The sequence below is a fragment of the Mytilus californianus genome, unplaced genomic scaffold, assembly GCF_021869535.1.
Source record: "Mytilus californianus isolate M0D057914Y unplaced genomic scaffold, xbMytCali1.0.p SCAF_14, whole genome shotgun sequence".
Lineage (NCBI taxonomy): Eukaryota > Metazoa > Mollusca > Bivalvia > Mytilida > Mytilidae > Mytilus > Mytilus californianus.
Genome location: NW_026262626.1, coordinates 10,802,543 through 10,817,620, shown reverse-complemented (window position 1 = coordinate 10,817,620; position 15,078 = coordinate 10,802,543). Strand labels below are relative to the sequence as shown.

General features: G+C 33.0%; 1 protein-coding gene across 2 annotated transcripts in view; it reads left to right on the top strand.

The window, feature by feature from the left end:
- Positions 1-10,636, top strand: part of LOC127724185 (uncharacterized) — a 36,743-nt gene extending 26,107 nt beyond the window's left edge. For both annotated transcript variants that reach the window (XM_052231086.1, XM_052231085.1), the window contains exons 7-12: positions 73-149; positions 5,100-5,200; positions 7,536-7,646; positions 8,616-8,748; positions 9,319-9,417; positions 10,290-10,636. In XM_052231086.1, coding sequence (XP_052087046.1) covers positions 73-149; positions 5,100-5,200; positions 7,536-7,646; positions 8,616-8,748; positions 9,319-9,417; positions 10,290-10,432 — 664 coding nt within the window. In that variant the 3' untranslated portion in view covers positions 10,433-10,636. The remainder of the gene's footprint in view (positions 1-72; positions 150-5,099; positions 5,201-7,535; positions 7,647-8,615; positions 8,749-9,318; positions 9,418-10,289) is intronic.
- Positions 10,637-15,078: the final 4,442 nt, after the last annotated feature.

Here is a 15,078-nt window from a genome sequence, read left to right as displayed (position 1 = left end):
CAATTGTATCCTTTATACTGTATCATATTTTATTATATATATTTATTTGTTTGCATGTTTATATCTTGACAGAGCCTTGATAAAGAAAGATGATGATGTCATCTTAGAAATAGATGCAGACAAACATCCAGCAGTTATTGGAGAAGAAGGTTTGTGAATTTATTTTTTGGGCTTTGTGGGAGTTGAGAACTGTAAAAGAAAAACCATCACCAGAATTTTGTCTATCATTGTGCACATCTTACAAAAAATCATTTACCTACAAGCATATTACCATTTGTACCTAGTATTTATTTAAAAAAATGATTTACCTACATGCATATTACAATTTGTAAAGATTTATTTGGGAGAGTCCCAGGAAAAGGTCACAAAAGACCTGCACCGATTCCATGATAAATAGTGTCCTAATATTCATTCAAAATTTTAATGGATGCATAAGTATATATAATCAATACTTATGTCCAAACTAAGTTTTCATACAATTTTTCTTTCGAAAAGTCTTCTATATTCATAAGAATCCGACATCATTTGAATTAAAACATCTTATATTCAGTAAAATATATGTGAAATAACAATATGTTGTTAATAAGTTTCCATGGGAGATAATCTAAAATCATTATTCTTATGAATATATGGGTCTTTTCGAAGGAAAAATTGATTATCTCCCATGGAAACTTACTAACAACTTATTGTAATTACACATATATTTTACTGAATATAAAACGGTTTCATAAAACAAATTGCAATTTGGTCAGAATTTTGAATAAATTGCAATAGGTGGGGAGCAACACTTACAGTCAAGTCACAATAAATGAAAATGCAGTGTGGGGCGTCATTGAAATAACTAGCCATCCTTTTTGTCTTGTTAACGCTCTCACATGTACAATTCTTGCAAGGTTTTTTTTTATATTAAATTTATATCAAAGGTTTATATCAGCAATAACCTTACAAGTCTGATAACCCGACCCAAACAAATATTTTGAAAGGAAATACCCCTTGGAATTCTCAAGCCTACATTTCTTTTAGGATTGTTATGAAATGTATATCAGCAATATATTAGAAGAGTTAAAAAATCAACACTGATTAGTTATTTTGACCAGAGTTATGTCTCTTAGAAATGTACATTCTATGGAAAATTGTATTTTAAGCATTCTCATGCCTACATCTTGTATAAAGGATTGTAATGAAATTTATATCAAAGGTTTAATTCAGCAATGTTCAAGGACAAGTTCGAAATTCAGCCCTAATCAATTAGTTTTACAGGAGTTATGTCCCTTTGAAAAGAAATTTATATTGAAAATTGCAGTGTAAGCACTGTCACACCTACATTTCTATTTTGAATTTATATGAAATATATATCAGGAAGGTCTTTGAAGAGTTCCAACCAACTATTTTTACAGGAGTTTTACCACTAGGAAATGAAAATTATATAGAAAATAACATTGCTACCGATCTCATTCTTACAATTATTACAGGATATTTCTGAAAAAGTCTTTTTTAAGGTATTGCCCTGGGATAGATAAAAAAAAATGTGCAATGGTGGGGGACATTGGAATTCTTTTTTTTTTAAAGTGTAACATTTATTTCTGCTTCTAGAGTTAAAGCATAAAACAAGCAGCTTCAATTTACAAACAAAATAAAATGACAACAGGACGGCTTGTAAAGATTTTTTCCCATCATTTCAAATACTTCACCATTCACATTATCAAAAAATGTATATTTGTAGAGTTCTCCAGCATTAAATATATGTATCCTTCAATGTAAATAAATTAGTGAACTCAATTAGAAAACACTGGAATTCTGTTTTTAAGGTGTATACAATTATTGTAAGGTGTACATGTTTGTTTTATAGAATAGACAATTATTTTTTTTGCTGCATGCTTTTGTATTAGCAAGAAATATCTCTTTTCATTTGAACGTTTTAGAAAGTTTTGGGCAAAATATTGAAATATGAAAATTTGTGTTTTTACCTCAAACAGGCCAAAGTCAAACCGAAATATCTTGTTAAATGAAGTTATGAAGGTGTATTTTTCTTTGTATTTTCAATAGTGCATATCAAAATTGACTTTGTGTCAAAATTTAAGAAAAAATCAGAGTGAGATATCTTCTGTATCATATGCCCTTAATGAACCTTCTTTAACAGATCAAAATTTTAAAAAATGTGCTAAATATTTAAACAGTTGTGACTAGACTTAATGGCCCAGTGCTCTGATCACAACATTTTACTGAATTTGTATTGATATATCTAGCCCAGTGTAAACTAGCTTATGGTTCCATTATGTAATGTATATCAGTTTTTAGCTCACCTGGCCCGAAGGGCCAAGTGAGCTTTTCTCATCACTTGGCGTCCGTCGTCCATCGTCGTTCGTCGTCGGCGTTAACTTTTTACATTTTGAACTTCTTCTAGAGAACCACTAATTCTTATGAGGTGCTCACCGAGTGTTGTTCCTTTGAAGCCGATCCATAATCCAAGATGGCCGCCGGCAGGGACTTAGTTTAACATAGGACCCTATATATGGGAAATACATACAAATGTCTTCTTTTAGAGAACCACTGAATGGAATGAAACCAAACATGGTATGAATGTTCCTTATGAGGTGCTGACCGCGTGTTGTTACTTTGAAACCGATCCATAATCCAAGATGGCCGCCTGCAGGGGACTTAGTTTAACATGGGACCCTATGAGAAATACATACAAATGTCTTCTTTTTAGAGAACCACTGAATCGAATGAAACCAAACATGGCATGAATGTTCCTTATGAGGTGCTGACCGAGTGTTGTTACTTTGAAGCCGATCCATAATCCAAGATGGCCGCCTGCAGGGGACTTAGTTTAACATGGGACCCTATGAGAAATACATACAAATGTCTTCTTTTTAGAGAACCACTGAATCGAATGAAACCAAACATGGCATGAATGTTCCTTATGAGGTGCTGACCGAGTGTTGTTACTTTGAAGCCGATCCATAATCCAAGATGGCCGCCAGCGGGGGACTTAGTTTAACATGGGACCCTACGGGAAATACATACAAACGTCTTCTTTTAGAGAACCACTGAATGGAATGAAACCAAACATGGCAAGAATATTCCTTATGAGGTGCTGACCAAGTGTTGTTACTTTGAAGCTGATCCATCATCCAAGATGGCAGCCAGCGGGGGACTTAGTTTAACATAGGACCCTATGGGATAAACATACAAATGTCTTCTTTTAGAGAACCACTGAATGCAATGAAACCAAACATGGCATGAATGTTCCTTATGAGTCGTGACCAAGTGTTGTTACTATGAAGCCGATCCATAATCTAAGATGGCCGCCAGCGGAGGACTTAGTTTAACATAGGACCCTATGAGAAATACGTACAAATGTTTTCTTTTAGAGAACCATTGAATGGAATGAAACCAAACATGGCATGCATGTTCCTTTTGAGGTGCTGACCAAGTGTTGTTACTTTGAAGCTGATCCTTCATCCATGATGGCTGCCAGATGGGGACAATGTTTAACAAAGGACCCTATGGACAATACATACAAATGTCTTCTTTTAGAGAACCATATACTGAATGGATTGAAACCAAACATGGCATGAATGTTCCTTATGAGGTGCTGACTAAGTTTTGTTACTTTGAAGCTGATCCTTCATCCATGATGTCCACCAATGGGGGGACTTCCTTTAACATAAGACCCTATGGGAAATACATAGAAATGCTTCTTCTAGAGGTGCACTGAATGGAATGAAACCAAAACATGGCATAAATGTTTCTTATGAGGTGCTGATTAAGTGTTGCTACTTTGTTGCCGATTTACTGTTCAAGATGGCCACCAGGATTTTTTATTAAATTACAGGACCAATATTAAATCAAATTTGGCCTCACTCATTATTAGGGTATCTGTTATGATTTTAATCTATTTTTACATGATTTCCAAAACCAAAGTAGAATCAGGTGAGTGACACAGGCTCTTGAGAGCCTCTAGTTTTGATGTGGTACAACATACATGAAGGAAATGTTGAAGTAACTCTACTTGTTACTTCCCCCTTTAGAATGAATACTGATTTTTTTGTTTGTCACCAACCAAGATGGCCATAGTTTCCAGAAATAGAAAATTCTGTGAAAATTATATAGAAAAGTAATTTATGCATTAGTAGGTGAAATTCATTTTATAAATGCAGTAATAGTAATATTTTCTTCAATTCCTCTGTCCATATGTTAAACTTGGATATGTATGGCGGCTTGTTTTTTAAGTGCGGCACAATGGGGATAGTGATCCATAGGAATGAATTGCATATTCAATTTAAAAAAAATTGGTGAACTTATCTTGAAAGAATATATGATTTTCTTTCATAAAAATAGGCGATGGACCTGCCACTAAGTCTTGTCCAATATAGCTTCGACCATGAAACTTGAGTTCAGTGCTTTTCAAAGTCACAAGCAAGAAAAAAATTGCATAAGCAGTTTTGGAAATCTTCCCTCTGAAACAATTGACCAAATTTACACCAAATTTGACCCTGACAATGATCCTTCATGATAAGTCTTTAGTTTAAACTGTTATTTAAGAAGCCAACCTACATGCCTACATACATGTCCTTTGGTTTCTGGTGGAAAGTTGTTCGGCAATCAAACCACACCTCTTTATTAATATACTACTTACATGACCATTGTTACAAAAATAGAACATAGGGACAAATGCATTTGATTGTCAAAATTAATCTTCAGTTGTACACTGTTGGAAATAGAAAACATTATGGGCCAATTAAATGCATATAATTGTCAAAAATTAGTCTAGAGTTGTATAATTTAGAAATACAAAAGGTCATCAAGACAAAAAAGACTTTTGATTGCAACCAAACCAGAGGGTATTATAAATGAAGGGTTCACTTTAAGAAGTATTAATGATGTCCACAACAGTCATAACACACTGAAGATGCTTTAAAAATCCAGTCACTATTGACAATTTAAATCCAGGTGAGCAATGCAGCCTCCTTAGAGCTTCTACACTCTATGAAATACAGTATTCTTTATTTCTCTTTTGCTTGTACAATGGAGCTATTCAACAGTTTTCATGGAACTGTTTTACATTATGACTTAATTTTGATATCTGTTTAAAGGTATGCACTTAAGGTGTAACAGTGCTGTGACCATCCAGACATCAACCTGCTGTCAAATCATAATTATCAAAGAGGAATGCATAGACAATGTTCTAAATAAGGTAAGAATCAAGATAAAATACTGTGGATTCATTTATTTTTCGTGGGTATCCTCGTCTCATGGGTTTTCCTGCTATTAAGAATGCATTGTAACGTCACAATTTCCATTGAAAAAGCATGCATAGTACGAATTCATATGATGTATGAAAGCATATGATATGACCATACCAATTTTCATGGATTAATGTTAAATTGTATCTCCGTGTATATTTGAATTCATGGTTTTGCCAAAGTCTGTATACAAGCTTATAAAACATTTGTATTTCAATGAACATTTGAATTTGTGGTTCATGTTTCCCTCAAAAATCCACGAAAATTGATATGTAACTAAAAATAATGAAAACACAGTAATATATATGATTAGAAGTAGATGTGGGGTTTTTGTCAATGAGACAACAACTCATTAGCAGAAAAACCAAATGACATCTAGAATATGAAAATAAGAGAGTGGAGAAGGATACCAAAGGGACATTCAAACTCATACGTTGAAAATAAATTGACAACGCCATGGCTAAAATAGAAAAAGACAAACAGACAAACAACAGTACACAAAACACAAAATAGAAAACCAAAGACTGAGCAACACGAACCCAACAAAAAACTTGGGGCGATTTCACATGCTCAGGAAGGGTAAGCAGATCCTGCTCCATATGTGGCACCCATCGCGTTACTCATATTAGTACAAACCTGGTGATAAGTCTTAGTTCTGTAGGTCACATTCTTGGGAAAAGGGATGGGATTGTAGTTACGACAATTAGAACATATCCGTTTTCATCTGTGAAACTGTTATTCCATAACAGTCAACCAACTCGTGATGGCATCCGTACAATTTACGAAGGGACGATTTCAAATTCACCACTTGGAACTCTTGGTTTAATAGCTTCCTTGTGAGCAGCAACCCTCTATCAAGGAAATCATGATAGGAAATACAAGCCCTGGAATATCGTATCAACTGGGAGATATATACGCCATATGCAGGCGCTGCTGGAATGTTGCTGCATAGAAATGGAAAGTTCAGAATTGGGAAGCTTGGGATATGAAGCTTGAAGGAGATGTGGTATGATTGCCAATGAGACAACTTTCAACCAGAGACCAAAGGTCAAGTATATCAACATTCAATCCTATACAATATGTCATTCAATGATTGCTCCCTCTCTAAAAAAGTATTTGATATAATATATATTTTATAATTACCGGTAGATGTTTATTGATTATATGATATTTGTCTCATTTTATGTCTGAAAACAAAACAATAAATCCCAAATTTTCCACATCACTATTTAAAACAAATGTTTTCTTTTAAGTTTATGATTTTGATCAGGAACATGTGAAAAAATAATGAAGTACAAATATGCAAAATAAGAAGACTTTTATTGTCTCTCTTTGATGATGTTGAAAAAGGGAGACTTAAGCATGCTGTTTACAGTAGCGGCGGCTGAGCATCAACAATGTATTTGTGTGTGATTTGGTCAGTAAATTGGAACCATGAGTGACAGGTCAACGATATTTGGTATGCAGTTGTATAAGCATTGGCATATCTCATTTCCATGGAGATTTTTTTGGACCCACCCCATAGTCATGGTCTATTGACTTTGAATGTTTTGTATAGTTTATATGATAAAGTTTGTGATAAGTTCAGTTTAAGATGAAGCACTAATGTTAAGTAAATGATATTTGTTATTCAGATGTATAAGCATTTGCAAGTCTCATTTCCTTGCAGATTATTAGATCTTGTCCCATCATCATGGTTCATTGACTTTGAAACTCTTGCATAGTTTCCAAGTTAAAGTTTGTGTATAGGTTAGTTTAAAGGAAACCACTAATGATAATTCAATGGTATTTGGTACACAGTTTTATAAGCATTGGCATGTCTCATTTCCAGACGTTTTATTTGGTGGCGTCTGTTCAGTCATGGTTCATTGACTTTGAATGTCTTGCCTAGTTTAATAGAAATGAAAGGATATAGGACATCCACCTATGACAAAAAATCAGTACAGATACCGAGTCAATGCTCGAATGTTCAGCCATGTCATTAACAAATGTATGCTGACAACGTGACAAATTATCCATCACAAGCTACATTGTTAGAATATTAATCCATCGAAAAACTATATCAAATCGTAAAGTTTGTATTCCAAATGTCACAAATATATTAATTTCCAGTTAAAAACAATTAAGATATCCATTATTTTCAAATAAACATAAGAGGGATAAATTCCATGACTTGACCTCATAAGACCAAATACGCTAGTGACCTCTACGATCTGCATGTGCATCTCATGGTACTCTCAGCATATAGGTTCAATGAAATTGTATATTACATACATTTTTTGACAGATCATTTCAGGTTGTGCAGAAATATGGAAAGCAAGAGAATTAAAGTGGAGGGCATTGGTTAACAAAACTGATGTTTTATATAGGACATTTCCTCATCTATTGCAATTCGAGGTACATCTACTGTTTATCAATAATATGTTAGATAAATTGTACAAAAGAAAGAAAATTTAAAACTAGAACTTGGACAAGGGTGTCAGTCTTGGTTGCTACCATCTCTTGGGGTCAATCATCTATCTTTAAAAAAAATAGTATAAACCAAATTTAGTCTTAATAACTCAAGGGTCTACATCTAAATTTGTGTACAATAACCACTAAAGGCAAATTAAAGTTGCACTTTGTTGGAAATAAAACTCTGATAATGTCCTTTTAACTGAAATATTGAGCCTCTAATAATAGACCGTAAGTTACTGAGAAAATTTTGTCTGTGTTAAGGGTTTTTCTCTACATCATTTATCTGCATATTTGTGTGTCAAATGGTTAATATTGTGTCATTTCACCATTTTAGCAAATCAAATGGTACTTCATGGCTGCAGAATAGATGAAATAAGTGTAATTTTAATTCTGGAAGGAGAAGGATCAAATTTTGAAATGCAATTGATCTTTATTGACCTCATTTGCCCAAATTGTACATTCTCCCTTGGCAGAAATAAGACTTTTTTGGGGGGACTCATTTTCACTAATTTCATGATTGTCAAAATTATCACTTCCTGTTTATATGATATAATAAGTATACAAGTGTATATATATATATATATGTACAAGTCTAAATTGAAAACAACGTTCAAACCTATGATTGCGTTGGATAAAAACCGCAATTTTTATATGTGTGCATGCAAAACAAATTTCTTAGTAGAGGGGTCTAAATACAGCACAAACAACATTTTCCAAAAGACCAAAAAAGTGAAAAAGTATATTTTAACAAAATGCATTTGACTAGCAGGTCGAACAACGGATGTTCTTAAACCCTGCTGACTGCCATTGGCAATTGCCAAATATATATATATATTGAGCACTGTTTATAAATGCAAGTATTTAATCTATTTTAAATTACATCACCTAAATTTTTTATCAAATTTTCAGGTTCTTTTCCATTTTTTGAAAAACCATAGAATATTTGCCAGGTGCTCACCAAGATGTGTTCAATATTTAGCTCTGCAGGGTATACCTAATCAGTTTAGCACAGGAGATACTGTTTGTACTCAGGAGGAATATGGTGAGTATTGTTTTCACATATTCAATAAATATTAAGCAAATTATCTATAGTATCCAATATCAGTTCTCCGGTGGAAACACAGTTCGTGTTCAGTATATACAACTATGCAGGGTATATATACTATATCATACCGACCATGTAGGACCATCATGGGTAGTCAAGGTCATTATAAAAAAAACTTGATGACTATATCATTTCTCAGTTAGAGAATTGATTTGTACTAGTTTGGCAAGGCTTTTAATTTAGTAATCTCTTTTTTTATATGATCAGATTTTATATGTTGAATGAAAGTTACACTTTGAATGTCCATACTATACAAAATTTCATACAGGGCCTTGGCATCTTTATTCAATATATGTATACCATTTCCTTATTTTGGTCATAATGCCTTATATCTGGTAAAAGACCAGTAATTTCATTATATCCTCCATAGAGGGTAACCATTTTACTTTTATGATACATTTTGAACCCATGATTAAAACAAGGCTGAAGAAGATTTTGTTTTGAATCGAGAGTTCTCTGCAAAGGTAATAAAACCTATAATTTAAATTAGAAAATATTTATTTACAGATGACAACATGGTTATCTTGGTTGTTAAAGGAGAACTTGAACTGTTGACAAGTCCTGAAATAAGATATGCCTACACAATAAATACTGGTGACGTTTTCTGTAAGTTTTTACAATAGAGATATCAACCCTATTACTGGCTATCAATACAGCAGATACAATAGGACCTGTGTTTGTGATTGCTTTTAAAAACAATTATTTTAGCTATTGTGTACAGGAGATTTTTTGTTTGTTTGTCTGTGTTTCCAATTGCCATTGCAATATAATTTTGATCTGTGTTACTAATTGCATCTGCTGTACAGATACCTGGTAATAGTGTGTTGGTTTATTTGGAAGAAGATTGGACACCTTTCTACAGGGGAATAAAGCGATAATTCAATTGTCAATTAAGATGTCTATTAAAACTAATTGCCTGATTGATGTACAAAATAATAAACGAAAAAAACAAATATGATATACAGCAGCAAACGACAACCACTGAATTACAGGCTCCTGACTTGGGACAGGCACATACAGAATATGGCAGGGTAAAATATGTATGCTGGTGCCAAACCCTGCCCCTAATCTGGGAAAGTGGTGTAAAGGAACAACATAAGAACAAACTATAAAAATCAGTTGAAAAGGGCTTCAATCATCAGATCGATACAAAGCACATGGAACATAAACAAAAACACAAAAGACACAAAGTACAGATCTGAGAGTACTCACAGTTACTGAAAGCTAGTTCAAAGCAACTAAAACAAATCATGTGTCTAAGACCAAAATATATATTTATTTGAATAGATATGATCGATTCATTTGTCAATGAAAACACAGTTCATCAGTGTGTGTAAGGAATAATTTTGAAGGTTATATTTTAAGTTTATCTGAAATATATGATTTCTGAAACATCAGGCAGAATGAAACAAAACAATTTCATTTATGGTTTTAATCAAGAGATAATTTTTTTCTACTCTTTTACATTTGTTCTCTAGATCACTGTGATTGGATGGGAAGTAAGGGAGAAATTATTGCAAGAAGTGATTGTCTGGTGCTAAAAATAGACCATACTGAGATAACTGCAGCATTAGAAAGGAATAAAGACTCCCATTTGATGTTGCCTTCTGAACCAGTGTGAATGGCAAATATGTTGTTGGGAGTGTGCCCAGAAAATTTCTAATCAAAACAAAAATGTCGTTAATTTGTTTTTTAATGTCTGTCAGTCAGTGATTTTTAGGTGATTCATATTGAATGACATGCTTGCCAATCAAAATAATTTGTTCACTTAACTGTTATACTATTATTTCTTTGTTGATTATTTTATTAAATTTATTTGCTGTTACTGGTATTAGATTTGTTAGTGCTACAATTCTGTGGATTCATTTAATTTCATGTGTATCAATTTTCGTCTATTGTGGAAAACTTGCATTTTCATGGATATTTGATTTTGTGGTTTTGCCAAAGTCTGCATGTATTCAAATTGAAAATTTTTAATTTGTTGAACAATTAAATTCCAGGTTAGCTTGTACCCACAAAATTCACACAAATTGGTATCCAATGAATAATAATGAATCCACAATAAAATTGTAAACCAACTTATTTTTGCATGTATCCCTTTCTAGCCAACTTCGAGGCAATTCCTAATTTCTTTATGTATTGACATTAGTGAAGTTCTAAGATTTACATATTCATGATGATTTATATTCATGCTCTTTTTCAACTCTTCAAAATAAATCACTCACAAAAAATAAATTGGTTTAAAGTATCCATTACAAAATCTGAATGTTCAGAATAGTTTTAACGAGGAAAAAAATGTGTGAAACTGTTGTATCATTTTAGTTCTAGTAGTCAAAGTAGAACAAGATAGCGATTCTAAAGGAAAAATAAACTGGTCAGTCAGAATATTTTATGAACTGCTACTGATTGATGGAATTTTGGTTAAAAAATAGTTTCAACACAATGAACATGAAATGTATGATATAAAATGACCTTTAAATGAAAAGGGAGTTGGGATTAAACAGCAAATTAAGGATTGTTTATATGCCGGGGATTTACTTCAGCTGATGCATTATGGGTTTATTTTTCATTTCCAGTTTGCTTTGCCTTCAACAATTGTAAAGTCAAACACTGATATTACAGTTATGAGAAATGAATATGAACCCACTGTAATTAGATTCTAAACTGACATGGTAAGCCCAATCAAGTGTCTTTGAAGACCGGTAATTATAACATCATCAAAACCCATAATATGTCTGAAATGTTGTTGATGAAAGTACTTTAAGTCTGGTGACACTATTTTATATAGCACTTCATATGTAGGGTCCAGCCACATTTGTGGTGGATATAGAAAAGGACCCTCCCACGACAATAGATTTCAAGCCAATACTTGTCAAGAGATACACTACCTATTACTCTACTATGGATTGAAATAACTACAATATACATTATACATAGTTGAACATTCACCATTTGACCAATTACGCAACTTAAGAACAATGTATTTTTCGCCATAAATTTCTGTTGTCCAAAATTGATTGGCTGTTAAGTTAACAACAATCATTCCATAACTGATGAGGCATTTAGCAAACACCAATCAATAAATCATTTATTGGCAAATATTCTATCAATCCAGTTTCATAATTGTTTATGATTGTACTTATTTTGAAAAATAAAAATAAGAAGATGTGGTATGATTGCCAATGAGACAACTCTCCATCAGACTAAATGATGTAGAAGTTATCAACTATAGGTCACTTTACGGTCTTCAACAATGAGCAAAACCCATACTGCATAGTAAGCTATAAAAGGCCCCAAAATGACAAAAGTATGTAATACGAAAGTTTTACCACAAGTATCACATAAACTAGACCGAATAATCTTTCTCTTGTGTGTTTATATTTGTCATTTCATATTTTTTGTGTGGACACAAAAAAAAAACAACAACAAAAAAATAAAAATCCAAAATGATATAAAGGAAATATGAAATGACAAATATAAACACATAAGAGACAGAATAATCAGTCTACACATAATCTTGACATTATCAATGATCCATGTAAATGAGGTCAAAGTTTGATGAACTCTGGCAGACAGACATGTATACCTCACATTCAATATAATTAGCCTATAGTTTATAGTATCTGAGAAACAGATAAACCACGAAAACTTAACAATGATCAATGAACCATGAAAAAGAGTTCAAGTTCAAATGAACCTTGCCAGACAGACATATATATTAATCATTCCATACACCAAACATAGTTTACCTATTGCATCTGATAAACCTACAAAACTTAACTATGAAAACTCAACATTGACCAATGAACCATGCTAATGAGGTCAAGGTCATTTGAAACATGCCAGACAGAAATGTACACCTTAAAATCATTTCATACACAAAATATAGTGACCCTGTTGCTTATAGTGTCCAAGAGATGACCAAACCAAAAAATCTGAACACTGTCCAATGTAGGATAATGCCGGGCATGTCAAGGTCAGATGAAAAAATACCAGACTGACATGTACAGCTTACAATCATACTGTACACCAAATACAGCTGATCTATTTCTTAGGGATCATAGATTTATTCTTACGAGGAAGCTCCGAGCATGCTCGGAGGATGCTCAGAGCTTTTTAAGTAGGCTCTTCTCAGCAGTTAATGTGACAATAATTATCATGATCCATTAAGATGTCAATCAAATCTACACCACTTCTATGATAAGGAAAGTAGAGCATTATAGAGGATGCTCCATAAACACCTGTGTAAACATCTGGTCTATTCTAATACATTATGCATTAAATTTTACAAAACTATAAAATAGATTAGAAATTCTTCAACAGTGCTGTGTAATGCTTAGAAAGAAATCTCAAGTCTCCACAAAAAGTAAAAGTCATTCAAATATTTTCTTATTATATTTAATAATCATTCTTTTTTTTTATAATAAAAAAATTCTCAAACTTTATAATTAGATGATATGATTTAAAAATAGTTTATATTATATAATATGCTACATAAAAGTTATCAAGACACAAACAACAGTCAGGTGGCGATACTAAACAAGTAATTTTTTTTAGTCACTTTTATAAATATTTTTTGTTTTTAAAAATTATTTAATAACTCAATAGTTATTTTAAATGACAAATAAAGCATGGACTAAATGTAGTTTTCAAGAATTTTTATATCATTTCATTAAATAAAATTAAGTATTTATCCAATTTTAGATGAGTATAGAGAGGTTACTTTAAAAAATAATGACAAAAATATTACTTTAATAAATTATTTTATACAACTTCAAAAAACTTAGTACTTACAATTATTTAAGGAATACATGTATATGTAATTGCTTTCGATTAAGATTCAAATTATAAATAACTTCAAGTCTTAATTAAAGGTTCCATATCTAGTTATAACTGTTTATCTCTAAGATTTTAAGGGGAAATGATATTATAATAGCCCATTAATCCAAACTAACACTTTTGCTTCCCCTCCCCCCTTTTTCCCATTGTTGGTTTTCCCCTGTACTTATATGCCTTAATTGTCTCTGCTGTTTGTGTGCGTTTGTGACTGTTTATCAAAAAGGAGTCCCAACCAAATCCTGAACTGAATTGAATTACTAGTCCAGAGTCTGGTGAGGAAACCTTGGATATGCAATCAAGGCTTGAATAAATACCAAAAAACAGGTTTGGGCCAAGTAATCCACAGTTTAATTATAAATTCCAATTAGATGCAAACATATAATTGGCAAAATATAGGCGAAAGACAAAAATACATAGATCAGCAAAACTGTGGTACTCCAAAATTTTGTCCCAAACCTGTATAGAAGTAGTGTGTTAGGTGTGTTAAGAGGAGGTTGTGAAAGCCGCAGTAAAGGCTTGCATTACCTGATGACGGTATGATAGAGATGGGTCTATATATGCCTTGTATGCATCGCTACGCCAGTCGCCTTGAGCTTGTATGACCTCACTAGGGAGGCCACATTCCAAAGCAAAGGAAGCCCCACCCCTGCGAAAACTATGACCAGAATATTGGTTGCAATCAAAACCTAAGTGCTGCAAAGCCCGCCTTAAGCGACTTAAAAAGGCTGGATATGTCAGTGGCGTTACTAAATTTTTTTGTAAATAGATAAACGCAGGGGAAGGGGTTGTGGTCTTAGGGACCAGATTATGCAACAATAATAATGCACTTGCAGGACAAAATGGGGAATCTTTTATCCTGGGAAGGGGGATCTCTAATACCCTTTGTGCATACTGAATGGTCTTGGTCTTGTGGATTCTTAAAATAACCCCTTGCGGTTGGAAAATAATATCCTGTCTGCTCAAATGAACTTTTGGATCAAATAGTGCGGGTGAAGGGGGTAATAAGTTGGATTTCCTCAGAAATGAGAAAAAGGCAACCAAACAAGCAGCCCAGAAGGCCAAGTCCCCAGAACATGAAAGGTTAATTGTGGTAAAAATGCGTCGTAGAATAGATGGTGTAATGGGTAATTTCCTATTACTAACAGGGCCAAGTACCCTCTTAGCTCCTTGTAAAACAGAATGTACAAAATGACCAGCTAAAGGATCTGGTAATCCTGCTTCGACATGAATTAATTTAACAATGATCAAATAATTTGCAATAGAGTTAAATTGCAGCTTGCGAGATAAAAAGGCAATATACCGGGCAACATTCTTAGGTGACAAAGGAAATAATGGTATTTTATACCCTGTACAAAATTGGACATAAGATCTTAAATAAGTCATGTATGTCTTTTTAGTTGATTCCGCAAATGTATTTCCCCGAAAATG